The sequence below is a fragment of the Linepithema humile genome, chromosome 2 (assembly GCF_040581485.1).
Source record: "Linepithema humile isolate Giens D197 chromosome 2, Lhum_UNIL_v1.0, whole genome shotgun sequence".
Classification (NCBI taxonomy): domain Eukaryota; kingdom Metazoa; phylum Arthropoda; class Insecta; order Hymenoptera; family Formicidae; genus Linepithema; species Linepithema humile.
Genome location: NC_090129.1, coordinates 26,261,283 through 26,276,794, shown reverse-complemented (window position 1 = coordinate 26,276,794; position 15,512 = coordinate 26,261,283). Strand labels below are relative to the sequence as shown.

At 34.9% G+C, this 15,512-nt stretch overlaps 2 protein-coding genes across 3 annotated transcripts; both read right to left on the bottom strand.

Annotated features, from left to right (window-relative positions):
* Position 1: 1 nt before the first annotated feature.
* LOC136997987 (uncharacterized) lies at positions 2-4,205 on the bottom strand. The gene is made up of 3 exons (XM_067349675.1): positions 2,440-4,205; positions 1,992-2,030; positions 2-1,279 (listed from the first exon to the last, which is right to left on the bottom strand). The coding sequence occupies exons 1-3, from the start codon at positions 2,449-2,451 to the stop codon at positions 1,061-1,063; spliced, it is 270 nt and encodes an 89-aa protein (XP_067205776.1). The 5' UTR covers positions 2,452-4,205; the 3' UTR covers positions 2-1,060.
* A 150-nt stretch (positions 4,206-4,355) lies between these two features.
* Positions 4,356-15,177, bottom strand: LOC105667903 (A-kinase anchor protein 14). Of its 2 annotated transcripts, none has more exons than XM_012360024.2 (5): positions 15,108-15,177; positions 7,804-8,077; positions 7,394-7,456; positions 6,342-6,497; positions 4,356-5,158 (listed from the first exon to the last, which is right to left on the bottom strand). In XM_012360024.2, exons 2-5 carry the CDS (start codon positions 7,813-7,815, stop codon positions 4,946-4,948), a joined length of 444 nt encoding a protein of 147 aa, XP_012215447.1. In that variant the 5' UTR covers positions 7,816-8,077; positions 15,108-15,177; the 3' UTR covers positions 4,356-4,945. The 2 variants fall into 2 exon arrangements, with proteins under 2 accessions (XP_012215447.1, XP_012215444.1); XM_012360021.2 differs by having other exon boundaries at positions 7,804-8,094; positions 15,108-15,174.
* Positions 15,178-15,512: the final 335 nt, after the last annotated feature.

The window sequence follows — 15,512 nt, the reverse complement described above, 5'->3', positions numbered from 1 at the left end:
CTTGTTTAATTTATTGAAGTGAACAAATATACCACATTGTGCTAATATCAATTTATGTAATCGAATTGTGCGGTACGAACCATTAATTACAGCCGAGTAGCAGTATTAATGAAGTTAACTGTGCAAAATTGACATATTGTTTGATCGGTCATTATTGAGACCTCATTTAGCTAGCTTCAACGAGCCGGATACTTGCCATTAAGCTGTTTTGCATAACTGATTGAATATGCATTGCGCCATTTGCGGTTTACAATAAATTTTGCACATTTCCGACGAATTGATCATTTATTTCTGTTTTACTTAATGTTACTTTATTTTTCTAATTATTCTCTGTTATTTTGTTTAATTACCTGTTCTTTAATTCAATTTAATTTTATCTGATTTAGTGAAGTAACTTTTGTGATACATTACGATATTCGGCAATTAGGGAGAGATGGAAGGAGAACGAATGAATGCCTTATTTTATTACAATACGTAAAAATCAACTTTTATTGTAAAATAAATAAAAGTGTTGCTGCCGGAAGACAAATGATAGGGACAGGAAGAGATAGCCGCTCTTTGATGTTGTGGTCTCTTCTTCAATGTGCCGCACAAAATTTCGATGTTGACAGAATGAGAAATGAGAACGCAGAAGGGCCTGATTATTGTGTGATTCGTGTCATATGTAGCGTCAAGGTAAAACGAAAAGAATGAGGGTGGACGGAGGGCTTTTTTCAAGTGGCTGCCTGGTCTTTCCACGAGCGGTCCTCGAGTGGCCCAAGACGGCTATCCTGAGGCAGTCGAAATCCACTTCAATCTGCCGATCAACTGCGATTCGCAACAATGCTGCTCGACTCTCAGGCCGGAAATCTTCGATCCTCGGCGAAAGAAATTTCGCGTATGGATTCGATACCTCGCCAAAAAAAAAAAAAGAGAGAAATCTTTCGGCGAGGTCACTTCTTATGTCGTTCACCAGTCAATGGTGGTCGCTGATTCGTTGCCTCATATCAGCCTCAGGATGACGCGTTCGGCATGGACCACTCCGGACCAGCGAGTCCGCTGGCTCAAGTCTGCTCGGGATTTAGTGGTGCCCGTGGACGGCCACGTTAGTGACGCTGGGCTCGTAATGCGGAGCCGGGTTGTAATGCTCGATGCCGACCAAGTGTGGATGCCCTACATGCGGGCCAGAGTAGTGGATGCGGGTGACGTGATCGTTACCATGAAGGGCGAGCGGAGCGGCGTGCAGATTCGGGATAGAGGGCTGTTCGCTCACGTGAATGTACTTCGGTATATGATGCAGCTAATCGGAGAAATGGGGTGTTTTATTAATTAAGCGCAATAATTAAATTTCATTAATCACGTTAATTTGACCATCAAATAATATAATAGAAAGGCATTGAGAGCCGTCGCGGGATGTAAGCGCAAAATTTTTTAATTTTTCTTAAAGAAATTAATTTATTAGTCTACATGAGACAGTTAAGTTGTACACGTTAATTTGTCCAACATTTGTTATCGAATCATAAAACTTAAAATGATTGCAGAAAGATGATCAGACAATTTGATAGTCTTAAAAAATTGTAATTTTCTCAAGATATAATCGGCTACCATTGCAAAATTGCAAGTGAACGCAAGGCAGTTTAGAACGTTTGAGCAACTACAATAGAAACCTCTGGGATAGAATATTGCGGAAGCATTGCACAAAGAAGCGTGACCGATTTAGTGCAATTGTGACGAAGTTTCGATATTACGTTAGAGTTGATAGAATTAAGTAAAAAATCTAATAATTTCAATTTCAATTATTTTAAAATTATTTTGTTGTAATAATTGTATGTATTTATTGTATAAAATTATAATACGCTCAAGAACTTTGCGACACGCGAGGTTTGCGTGAAACATATAGAATTTCCTTAACAACTCAGATAGAAAAGATAAATTATAAAAATTACAGATATGGCAGAAAAATTACAAAATAATTATTATATTTGAACTTTCTAAAATTATGGTATACTTACTCCAGCGCTAGCAACCGCCACAACGGCAAAAAGAATAATCTGTAACAATAAAAAATCAAAAAATTTAACGCCACTTTATTTAATAGAATAATAATATAAAGTAATTAAAATTTTTTAAATAGCCTTTCTAATAAAACAATTAGCTGTAATATTGTCCACATTAATATAATACAAAATAAATAAGTAAAAAAAAAAAAAATATATATATATATAATAATTAATAAAATAAAATATAAATGAAATAAACAACAACACATTAAAAATGCTAATGCCAACTTGCAGATATATATTGAATAAAATATATTCATGTGAATAATTAAATACAGAAAAAGTCTAACATGTTACTCTATAAGTATTTATAATTTTACACACAAAAAATGCGTATAAAATAAAGATAGAAGCGTGAAATTAGCGCGGCAAAGCCGTCACAAACGCAGGGAGAACTTACGAAGAATTTCATGATGGCTTGCAGTGGTTTTTCTTGCGTGTTATGCGAGCAAACACTATGATTTCTAGGGGCGATGCAGTATGCTTTTATAGCGGAGCCCAGCCCAAGCCCAGGCCCACTCTTAGGACATCAAGCGGGGGCACGGCGTGTACGTCACACGGACCCCTTTCACTATCCACGCGACCGACACCCTTTCGAGCCCCCCTTGTTGAATGCTAACTCAACCGCAACGTCACACCTTGTCACATTTCCAATAATTTCAATAATATGACGGCAACACCCACCCAAGATACTGAAGATCACAATATAGACCATTGAAGAGACGCATCATCGCCATTCACCTGGTTCGTAAAAATAATAGGTGAACGTCCGTGTAAATGAGAGATAAAATAAGTTATATGTCGTTTAAAATAAAAAATGATGCGTTAAATTACGACGTTAAATCACAGTAATTAAATCAGCAATGATTAGCATAATCAATGTAATTTTTAAGAATTTGCAACATTACGCGAGAGCCTATGCTCAACTGCACGATATACTTTCTATATTATTATTTAACATTATCATTAAACATTACTTACATTAAACATTACTTTTATGTATTAATTATTAATTTATTCAATATTAAAAATTAAATATAAAATTAAAATCTTGTAAAATGGAAAATATCACGTTCCTTTATGGATAGACTTTTACTACTGAAGTGTATGTGTATATATTAGTAGCCTCTCTTGAAATGTAATTATTATTATGTCTGTTAAAATTTTAATTATCTGATTATTTTTAAATGTTGTAGCAAAATAAGTACATAAAAGATATCTCAAAAACGTATAATATCAAATTAATTTATTTTAATAGAGCTAGAAATAAATAGTATTTATAATTATAATTTATAATTATATAAACAATTTGTCATCAAAATTGATTGTTTTATTAAATCTACATAAATTTTTATCGCTAATTTTATAATTAAATAATAATTAATCATGTTAATAAAGTAACACTGACACACTTTCAGACATTTAATCGCAATTTTGTCACAACATATTGACATATAAACAACTATCTTTAATTTGTTATACATGACTGATCTTAGAAATTTTAAGAATGTAGTTTGCATGGAAAAAGTGGAGAGAGAAAATTTCATAAAACGTGTAGCATGTTTCTATTTAGTGGTATATTGCATAATTTGTTTTGCATATATGCCACACGCGCGCGTAATCATTTTGCAATTTGTTTAAATCAATCAAAAAATTATATTTGATCTTAATTAGTATAAAGGCCTTCTTCAGTGTACAATATAAGAATTAATAAAAGATAAAGTTTGCTCGCGATAATTACATTAAATAAGAGATGTGGAAGACGTATTTGCAATCCTTTTTCAACCAAATTGTTGTTCGGTAATAAAATAGATAGGATTGTATTAATTTCATGATGGAGAAGCGCTCGCCAAAGTAGAAGGAACAAGGTGGAAAAGTGAAGAACAGATAGACTTCACATGTTAATACAATATATTAACCTATCCTATCTATTTTATTACCGAACAACAATTTGGTTAAAAAAGGATTGCAAATACGTCTTCCACATCTCTTATTTAATGTAATTATCACGAGCAAACTTTATCTTTTATTAATTCTTATATTGTACACTGAAGAAGGCCTGATGCCAGGCAGAAACGTTTGATGTAAACAATTTTAAACGAATATATTATAACCTTCGCACGAAGAACTAGCATTGTGGTTCTTCACGCTCCTTATTGATTTTATTATTATATTTGATCGTTATAGCATTGGAAAAGAGAAATAATAGATAGAGAAATAAAAGAAACCAATAAAAAAAAGACAAAGAATAAAAAAGAAGAAAAAATAGAAAAGAAAGGAAAAGATATTGGAATTGAATGGGAAATAAAAACACAATTCTTGGTTTATCACAAGACATACACGAGTCAACTTTTATTAGAAAATAAATAAGTGTTGCTACGGACAGAGAAAAAAAATGGTATGGGATTCGAAAAAAAAGGACAAACGCTCTCTCTCTCTCTCTTTCTTGTGATGTCTTCTTCAATATCACAATTGCCGCACGGAAATTTCGGTGTTAAGACAGAAAAAAATGAAAGAACAGAAAAAGACGCGGATGTGTTCATGTCCGTATGTGTTTGTGTGAGGCATAGTGTCATATGTAGCACTCTAAAATAAGTTCGAGACAGGTTTTTTTTTCTTCAGTTTGTTTGCCTGGTCTGCGATGGATCCGCGAGTGGTCCAAAATTTTCATCCTTCCCGAGATTCTCGAATTCCATGGAAAAACTGATTCCAATGACCCTCGCGATGATCTTCGTATCCTTATTTTACATATTTTACCAAAAGTTTAAATCATTGCGAGAAGCTCTTTAGCGATATCGACCAAGTTGTCTGCTGTCATTGCGTGGTAGCAGGCCTCGGGATGATTACTAATTCGATATGGACCACTTCGGACCAGCGGGTCTAGCGGGCATCCTCAAACGGGGACTTTAGGCCCAGCCGTGTCCGTGAGCCTTGACGACGGAGATTGCGGGTTCCGGAGCGGGCACGTAATGCTCGACGCCGAGAAGATGCGGATGCGGAATATGGGGAGCATCGTAATGTATTCTGGTGACATGGGCATGGGCCTTGATATTTAGGGGCTTCGGATGCGGGGGTGGAATGGCAGGTTGCTGCGGAATGCTGAGCACGTGGTGATATTCCTGCAGTAATTAAAACACAAAAACGCGTTAGTATCGTAATATATATATATATATATAAATAATATTGTATCGTACTTTCTAAACATGGTTTCATTAAAAGACATTTACGCAGCCACATAAAATTAAAATTAAAAAATATTTCTGCCATTTCATTAAATGTCGCAAAAATATTTTTAAAAAATTTACCTGCTCCAATAAGAAACTAACACTATTACTGCTGGATTTCTAAACAGCGCTTGTGAAAGCAAAAGGAACAAAGATAATTCAGGATGCTTATCATTAACTATGAAACGGGGACTCGGAGGCGGAACAACTGTTACATAAACAAATTACATCGATCATTTCGGTGCAACTGAGCCCAAGTTTCGTCACGGCTGCTTTATGGGTCTCCGGATTAAGTAGGAAATCCAATTAGCTAACGATCGCGAACACCTATTGCCGGTTCAGCTACTGCAATACCAAGCAAGAAAAACACGTAACTACCGATCGGATCTTGCGACGTAACGTAACATTAGAAATCGGCCAATCATTAAACGGAAGGCACAATCGGCGACACGACACGAAATCACAGTTTACGCGGTTTCTCGTTTTCCGAAATCTGTAATTATTGACCGACTACCGTCTGAAATCCTAAACCAACAATATGCCGCTAATATATACCTTGCGTTAATATTGTAAGCAAACGTTGAAATGCGGTACTTCAACATTTATAGTAGTAACTTTAAGATTGTTTAAATTTACGCTTCTTTAAAGAAACAAAAAGCGACGTGAATCAACAAGAAATTAAATTTTTTCATCATCTAACAAATAGCTATCAGACATTAATAATACAATTATATTATAATTCTTATAATTAATACTTATTTATTTGTGATTATATACTTTAATTTGTTCTGTCAAAAAGAGAAATTAGAGAAGCGAATAAAAATGTGCTGATATTATTTAATATCAAATAAAAAGTATTTCTAATTAAATGCGTCAGCAACGTTTCTCCACCGCAATTATCTCGGCAACTTTGCCAATATTTCTGCCTATTATTATTATTATCTTATGCAATAAATTATTTGTTCAACTTATTTGTTGCTTCAATTTGTTTTATAAAACTCGTGAAGGCGATTAGATCGCGTGTATTATTCGACTTGATAAAAAATCGACCTGGATAATGTGTCTCTACCATCATTACCTTAGCATACGCCACGGGAGCGGCGACCTTGACGTATTTGGGTGCGGGAGCGACCCAAGGCGAAGGTGCATGTACCACCGGAGCGGCGTGCACCAACGGTGCAGCATGCACCAACGGTGCAGAGTGCACCACAGGAGCTACCCAAGGCTGCTCGATCTAAGTGCGTCACAAATGATTTCTCATACGATCGAAATCGATCATCTTAGCATGGCAACAACGTGTGACATGAAGTTATTTTCCCGCCGAGTAAGTCCAAAGTTACTCGGTAGTCAGAAGAGAAATAGACAAAACCTTCGTAGTCCACGTGCTGTTGATCGATCAGCGATGAAGTTTTAAAAGATGAAGAGTTATCGCGCGGTACAAGATCATAGATAAGAGTTGAATGAGAATGATGCTTGATAGTGGAAAAATTGAAAAATGAAGATTAAGTAACCCTTCATTATTGAATAGAATTGTTGTTTAAATTTATCGACCAGTCGACTTATTAAAATTTATAGAAATGCAAAAAGAGCAATTTTATCGAAGTTAGGATGTCAAAAATGCTGTTAGGCGAAATATCATGCTTGATGAAGAGTGATGACGACAATTTTTGCTAGATTAAATTTCCAACTGAGAGATTAATAATTTCTTGCGAGAAATTAACTTGAAAACTGAGAGATTAAAAGCCCCTGCACATATTTTCCTTAAAGATAGTCGATTAAGAAGAATGATTACACCGTTGGATACCTCGTTAAGGTGTGTTTCCTCGTTAAAACCCGAAGCTCGCTCGGGTAACAAGGAATATTTAGTTAAGAAGAAAGAATCGTCAAGAGGCTTATTAAAATGATAGAAAAAGACGTCTAATGAGAGTCGAGTAATTTATAAATTTGATGAATTATGAAAATTAAATCCAGAGAAGCAATGGTAACATCGACAAACAATTAATATCGTGTTATAACAAAATAGTATTATATTTAGTATATTACGATAAAAAGATAATGTAATAGATAATATCATTTATAATTGATATGCAAATGTATGAACTTCTTAAAATAATAGTAGAATAAACTTACCGGCTCATGATATCCGCCGATAATTCCGGCGCTCGCGGCCGCCACAACGGCAAACAGAACAATCTGCAACAATTTAAATGCAGCATAATATTAAATTAATAATAATATATAAAAATGTAAAAATATATATTCAAATAAATTTTATATTTTAAGTAAATAAAAAATTAAATTAAATACATCCATGGAAAAGAATGTATAAATCACTATCGCGTGCAACAAATATATGTATATAATTACACTTTCGTATTATTATATATTATATAATACAAAATAAATATATTATACAAATGCAGAAGTTGTGTAACACCGTATAACAGAATCTCCATGAACAATCGCAAGTGGATTATTCTCGAGAGCTCGCAACGGCTAACTTTTACTTCCTGCAGTTGCACCTGTGAAGAGAAACTTACGAAGAACTTCATGGTGTGTGATGACAGTTTTTCTTGTGCGCTACACAGGGAGACACTACGTGTTCGAGGGGCGACGCGGTATGCTTTTATAGCGAGGCCCTGCCCAGGACCAGGGCGACCGAGGGATGAGGCGGGGGTACTGACGGATTGCACCGCTTCGGATGCAGACCCCTTTCACCAATAGCACGCGATCAGCCCTTTCGGATCCCTTATTCGGAGCTCGACGCCTTTCAACGACCGTCTATCGTGACTTCCGGTACCAAGACGAAACACCCTTGAAAATGCCGAGGGCTAAGTTCATCGATTCCGAGACCCCGAAAACAAAAGCCGCATGTCATTAACCCGGTTTGTCGGAAACAGCAAGTCTGCACGTAGCTCGAATAAAAAACGGCGCGTTAGATCGTGATCGACGCTAAATCGCCGCTATTAAATCGATCCAACATAAGATAATGTAGATATTTTGACATCGTCTTTTAGACATTTGTTCGGGTTGTTTTATAGGTGCAGTGCGACTCTTGCGCAAATTGCAAAAACGCCCGAGCACGTTTTCCTTCTCATACGTTCACCTCCACATTTCCCCCGGTCTCTGCGTTACATCCTAATCAGCCGCTCCATCAATACGTACGCCCAATTACACCTGCAAATCTTTTACGAACGCTACTCGCTGCACATTAGTAACCGCCGCAGTTCAACTTTGCGATCAATACACGTGCGATTTATGATCCAGAGTAATCAATCTTATGTCCGGGAATCGGCGATGCTTATTACGACGATTGCGAATAGGATGTGGCACTATTTGTTAAGTTCTGTTCGCACAATAAATCTTTTACAACATCCACCTATTGATGATGAAAGAGGTAAAGTGCGTAATACTAGTGTAAAGAAACGTAGCGGATCGTAAACTAAAAGTGTCTGCTTATTAAAAAATACATAAAAAAATTAAGTATAAAAGTAACTAACAAAAATAAAATAATTTAAAAACAGAAGGATTAATTTTGTTTGTTTAACTTACGACTACGTAATTATTATTGTTAGAAGATACGCGCGTATTCTGAGAAACCGCATTATGACAGCAGAATGCATTGTAATCATAAATCTCAGAGTATTCGTAATAGTCGGCGCACATTATTTAAGGAAGTTATAGAGCCGATTAAGGCAAGTTGGACAACAATAGACTTCCTCGGCGTACGATGATTCCTACGCCGTTTCTATAGCCATGTTGATTTCACAATCACCGGGTTGCGCCCGGTGCATTTTGCAGAAGACGTGACGTGGGATCCGATGGCGCAACGTCAATACGGTTCACGGAGAACAGAAAAGAGAGAATTGATCTCTCATTGCGATCGCGGCAAGACACAATCATTTCGCACGTTTATTTGTTCCGCCGTTTTCCTCGACTTGAATTTCCTTTTACACGTAAACTCGAAATGCATATTAATTTTACAATGATAAGAATGGTCCGCATTCCTTCAATCGATTCCAGTTTAATTAATTTATGGCATTGTACTATTCCATACATGTGCATATTAATTTCACAATCCGCGTTTCTTTAATCGGCATTTACCTCACCGAGGAAAACCGTGCGATCTTTTTCCACTGTTCTAGTCGTTTCATTCGTTTCAGCGGACTTGGTCTCATGTTGAAATCACCATTATTTATATATATATGCTGAGAAGTCGGTACGCATGCATTCCACTAACAATAGAACTATTATTATTACTCTCCATGAACTAATTAGATAATATGTAATATAATGAATAAGACAACTGTAACGTGTAATCATTTTTATGCAATTAAAGTGTAATAATTTCTCTTAAATAATCAAAAATCTCTCTTTAAGAGTTTCTGAAGAATTATACACGTAAAGATTTTATAAGATTCTCTTATATTTATAAAATATTTTGTGCTTTCTTATAAAATTTCAATAAGTCCAATTTTAAGCCCAATTACACAGTAGTTACTTTATTCAATTCTTATAGTTTTGCTAATTCTCGCCCTATGCGGCATTCACCCTCAGGTCAAATAAACGCGCGTTTCACGAGCAGCAGAAATTTCGCAACTAGCATTAGCTACTAGAGGTGATTATAGCCATGAACGCATTTAGTTCTGGGTCACAGTTGGAGTAAATCTCCTTTTCCCTCCCTCTCTGTCTTTATTGAAAAATCTTTATTGAGAAAGCGCACAATGCGATTTGCAGGCAAATTGTTGTTTCCGACTATAAGAAAAAAAGAGAACGTTTTTATGTTGCTTTGTTTCTATGTTTCTCCCAAGTACGTTTTTTTCGGATTGATTAGCAATAATTCCGCTAAGATTAAGGTCTTTATTCTTATTAAAAATCGCGGTATTTGGAACACGTGATTTGTGTAACCGCAAACAAACCGAATGCTATACTTTTCGCGAATGTTACGCGCGGAACAACCCCGCCACCGCGGATGTTAATACGTGGCGCACAAGTAGAATCGTTGCAAAATCTGGAAAGTTTAACGATTCCCATTATTTTGTAATGCCTTACAGTCGCGCTGCTCGAATCGCAGGAGTGAGAGATGAACGTGTGTTAAGCGGGGCGCACGAGAAATATTAATGCAACCGCGCAGTGGTGCTTGAAGAAATGAAATCTTTCAGTAATCTTTTAAACGTCAAGCGTACTGCAATGTAAATTTTTGCTATATGTGTAAATTAATACAATTCTGTTATTTTATTTCAAGCAATACAATCTAAGATTATTTGAATATTCTTTTCCAGACTTAAAAAATTTAAGAAATTGAAAAATCCCTATTTTTTATTCGCCTATGCGCCATTGCGCCGCGGTTTTTACGTAGAAAGCACATTGCTGCAATTCGCGCATCGCTGCACCCAATAAACTTATCTCCAACACATGAACGAAGCAACTTTTTGCTTATAACACGTAATATGTTGATCAGATCAATTATCTTGAATGTCAATCTTTCACCACTTGCCTTTTTAATTCACAAATTACACTTGTTAGAGCAGCACGGAGAACGAAAACATTAAAGTATAACATAAAAAAGCATATTTTTTAAATTAATTGACTTATTTTAATTAATATTACTTTTCAATAATTATCAACTTCTCATGCTTCTTTTCAAAGATGATGATCATTAAATTAGCATACATTTAATTTTAAAAAAGCACCGATTCTTCTTGCAATTTCCGACGATGCAAGCCGCTATCATATAGTAGATAATTATTTATTTTCTATTATTTTTTTCTGCGCACTTAGTCGAGATTTAATCGCGAAAACGCAGTCGACTAATAAGACGTAAATGCTAAATAAAGCGCCTGTCGCAATCGACGGTTAATAAACACGCGAATCATCGAGTGAATCACCCCGACGTCACAATTTATGCACATCCGACTGTGAAAATCAAGAATCGAATAAGCGGATAATATCGGACGGGTCTGCGCGATTGGAAAAATCGTTGTTCATTCCGATTTCCACGAGAATATATAATCTCGATACACTGATATTCCAAATTTCCTTATTATTAAACGCTACATTTACAACGCTTGCATAACGTTGCCGTATTGTAGTAGCACAGCTATTCCATTGCGCATACAAGCGATTTCGCACGGTAGCGAAACGCGATCGCGTACCAAAACGCGCGATAATATTCGCGAATAATTGGCAATGGAAAAATCGTTTAGGCAAGTGAGACTCCTTACGTAAGATGATATTGCGTAAAGAACTTTCGTTCAAAAAAATCACAATCTAAAGGTCTAGAGTTTACAGCTTTTAGTTGAGTGTAAATTACAAGTAATATAATACATGATTACGCGTAAATTTTTATTATACAATATAAAATGTATTCAATATTATATTTCTAGTAGTGTAATAAAATACACTTTTTGATTATTATTATAATTATTATATATATGTTGCCATCTTATATATATTTATTGCACATTACGTATTAATATAAAATAATAAATTAAACATTTTTCTTCTATAAATAGAAAGCATGTTTAGTTCATAACATCTACATAATATTGAGAAATATAAAACATCGATAGATATTACATAAATGTAACTTTCAATTTGAGAAAAATGATAGCGGAATTCTATCTTTTCTTACATACCTCATTCTGTACCTTATATAAAGTTTTTGAAGAAAGCAGATAAGATAAAAGTTAAAGAGAGAAAGTACAAAAATTATTTAAAGCTTTAATACTAAAGAGAGAGGAGTTGAAAAATTGGAGCCGCTAAAATTAATGAAGCATCATAATCACCGAGTAATGAGCGCAATTTCACAGCAACCAATTAATAAAAGGATAATGCTCTGAACACTATGAAAAGAGATCGGCAATATAGTTTGTACATCTTCAAAGTTCATAATATTGCTAAAGTTTTGCAAGGGGGGAAAGCTGTAACCCTCAAACAGTTGCACGCAGTGTATAACAAGCGTAAGTTAGTATAAATTAATATTTTATAACCACAATAACTATAAATAAATGCACACGACAATTATCTGTTCAATCTGTGATCTAGATCATTGGCAAGCATGTTAGTTCTGTGAGATCATATACAAAGTGCTCCGATATTTCTAGATTAAAGGCAAAGACGACAGACAACCGCAAAAAGAATCGCCAGGTGCGTTTGTTAAATCGCGATCTTGGCAAATGACCGGAATGCCGATTGATGACGCCTTTTCATCAAACGCGACAAGCAATGTCGATGACGATTGATTTCTATGCCCGTCAAGTCGAGCCAAGTGCTCCACATTTTTATTCAAGGATCATCGTTAAAAAAATCTTGAATTTTTAACTCAAAATGTCATGAATCTCAAACTTCAAACGTCAATATAATGCGTGTGATGCTGCTTCTTTTTAAATATAAATATTCTTTAATTCGCGTCATCCGTTCCGTCCGATTGTCGGCGTCCGCCAAGCTCGCAAGCGTAATTAAATAATTAAAGCTTGATCAGGCTCGAGGGCGTAAGCCCTCCGGGCAGTATGGAAGTTTACTTTCTAGGCAAGAGTGACGCTGTCACTCGCTTGCGAATTCCTCGCAGATATGGGAATCCGTATACCCGCCGGGAATTGTGGCGCAATTGCCATCCTTGGACGCGAATCTAGAGCAACATGTTGCAGTGCACGATATGCTCTGAAAACTGACCTGACCTATTGAAAAGATCGTAAAATTCTGATTAAACTCGCGATAGACTGCAAAATTTTCTTATAAAACGGATAATATAAAATCTGTAACTTATTATATATTATTTGCATCTCTAATTAGACATTTCTGATTTACGACCATTACTATAATGTTGATAAAATTACAGCTAATTATGACCAAGCGTACTAAAACGCAAAATACGCTTGTTGGTCGAATTCTCGGATGATGAGCGCGATAAATCTTTGCCTTGAAGCGAATGTTTGAATAAAAAAGATCCGTGGAATGAGATAATGCTATTTGTAAGTAGACTGAGATCAAAAGTTAATCCAGTAAATTATATACATCCTCCGTCCGGCTTTTAGTTAATTAAAAAAACAGCGAGACTAACCAAAAGTTAAGATCGGGAACTAACGGATTAAGCTTATTTTAAATGATTAATAATACACAATTATATATTGTAAAAAATCGTAAACGTAAAATAATTAATAATCACAAACTATACAAATGGTATCAAAAATAATAAGATAATGTAATTATTATACTGTTTAAATCATATTGTATTGATTATTGATTATTCTACCACAAATTATGAAAAATTTAAGATACACTTAAAATTCAATGTGTGCAATAAATTATATTTTAAATCTTTCGTAATTTTAATTACGCCAAAATGCAATAACTTTGAATATTACAAATGGAACTGATGCTTCTTTTTCGCGCAAAATAACACGGTTCTCCATGTGTTGTAACGGGTGGTGCTACTCGATACCCTTCACTTGCGAATATTCCAAGTCGCACTGCGCAAATGACAGCGATTTATTGCGAGCGTTATTCACTCCACTGCGAATCATTACCACACTGTGTAATTTATCTATGTCCCGTAAGAAAAAAAAATACGAGAGCTAGAATAATATAAACCTGACCTATTTTAACCAATATATAGATATAAATTGGATAAACATTTGACTTTATGTAATTTTTTATGAATTACATACATTAACTCTATAATTGCAATTTATAATTAAATTTTATTTCTACTAATTATGTGTTTTCCGCATATTTATGATGGAAATCAAAGATTTGCTTTTAGATCCTAAATATGTAATATGAAAATATAATTAAACACGAAAGCGTGCGATTTGAAAATAGATAAGCGAGCCCATAGAACTTCGTTACCTCTACGAAAGTAATGACTTTCGCATTTTCCCCAAACCCCATCGCCGCGAAATGCGTTTGCGAGCAATATATAAGCTGAAATTATAACAAACTGAACGCATGCACGTACACATATGCGGACTTTCATCGCGAAAGCGTGGCGTTGGCGCGATCAAAATATAAAATCGTATTACTGTATCCCGGAAGAAAACGCGCCGCTCCGGTTACCGCAACCAGAAACGCGTTGTAAAACGCATAAACAGTTCGTAACTAAATTACATCGTTCCTTGCCCTCTCCTTCTTCAATGCCTAGTATATCGGAAAGCACTTTGCATATGTCTGTGTTATTCCAAATGCATTTCCTGCATTTGAAAATCTCGCCATAATAAAAAGATAGCCGTAATGAAAAAATAAAACTCACGGTTGTATTATTACACGCGACTAATCTTCCTGTCGAGCGCTAATTGTTAATAGTTGCTGATCATATTTTCAGCCATATGTAACATACCCAAGGAAATAACTGCAGAGCCTAAGTATCTATCAAAATGTATCAGAAATTCGTCTTTTGAAATTTAATTAGCCAACGCATTGCCATATAAATAAGATATGTGTACAATTATATAATATATAGTCTTTAATTTCTTAACAGAAGAATTATTTAAATTATTTAAAGTTTTTTAAGTATAGTCTTGAAATTTATATTTTTGCTTCCCTTATTTATTATAAAAATCATTGTTGCTGCAAGAATAATAAATGCAAGAATTATCATACTTGTATAGTTATCCCGCAAACTGTCTATTATATAATCAAAGAATCAAAGAAATATAGTAATAACCATTGATGTAAGCTAATTTTGCATAAAACATTTTTATGTAAAAAAAAATTAACCTACAATTTCCAGAGATTCAATTTTATAGCTAAATCTTTTACATCATCAGGAAAATTAGTCTGCTCTGTCATTGATTATAATTAGTACCATTCTCCAGAGAGATTCAATTTCAGCTAAATTTCTTACCTAGAAAGTTATATCGGAATCGATCCTTTTAGAATAACGTTATTCTTCAATCCTTACTAGTATGTACATACGTGAAGAATGAATAAATCTATTTTATCTACTGTCGAGACCTCAGGGCCAGACTTTCTTATGGACGATTCACACTGCAATCGTTATTCTGATACAATATCGAACATCCAATAGGAAGAGTTATTTTCTAATGACAAATATAGTGTCAAACAAAATCCCTAAAAAGTTTGTTTTTTTTTATTAGTTGCAGTATTTTGAATACATCGGACACCGAATGCACTGTGAACCCTTCATGAACGAATGTATGCAAGTGATGCAAGTGCATTCTTTCTTAACAAAAGCTGCGTTCCAAAATTCACTATCAGTACTGAAAATCTACAATATAGGTAACGTAAA

Excerpts from the sequence above, each read along its gene's own strand:
- LOC105667903 (XM_012360024.2), bottom strand. Across the intron at positions 6,498-7,393 it reads TCGGCGGATATCATGAGCCG|ATCGAGCAGCCTTGGGTAGC; the intron begins GTAAGTTTATTC and ends TGACGCACTTAG. Across the intron at positions 5,159-6,341 it reads CTCCCGTGGCGTATGCTAAG|GAATATCACCACGTGCTCAG; the intron begins GTAATGATGGTA and ends TAATTACTGCAG.
- LOC136997987 (XM_067349675.1), bottom strand. Across the intron at positions 1,280-1,991 it reads TGGCGGTTGCTAGCGCTGGA|CTGCATCATATACCGAAGTA; the intron begins GTAAGTATACCA and ends TTCTCCGATTAG.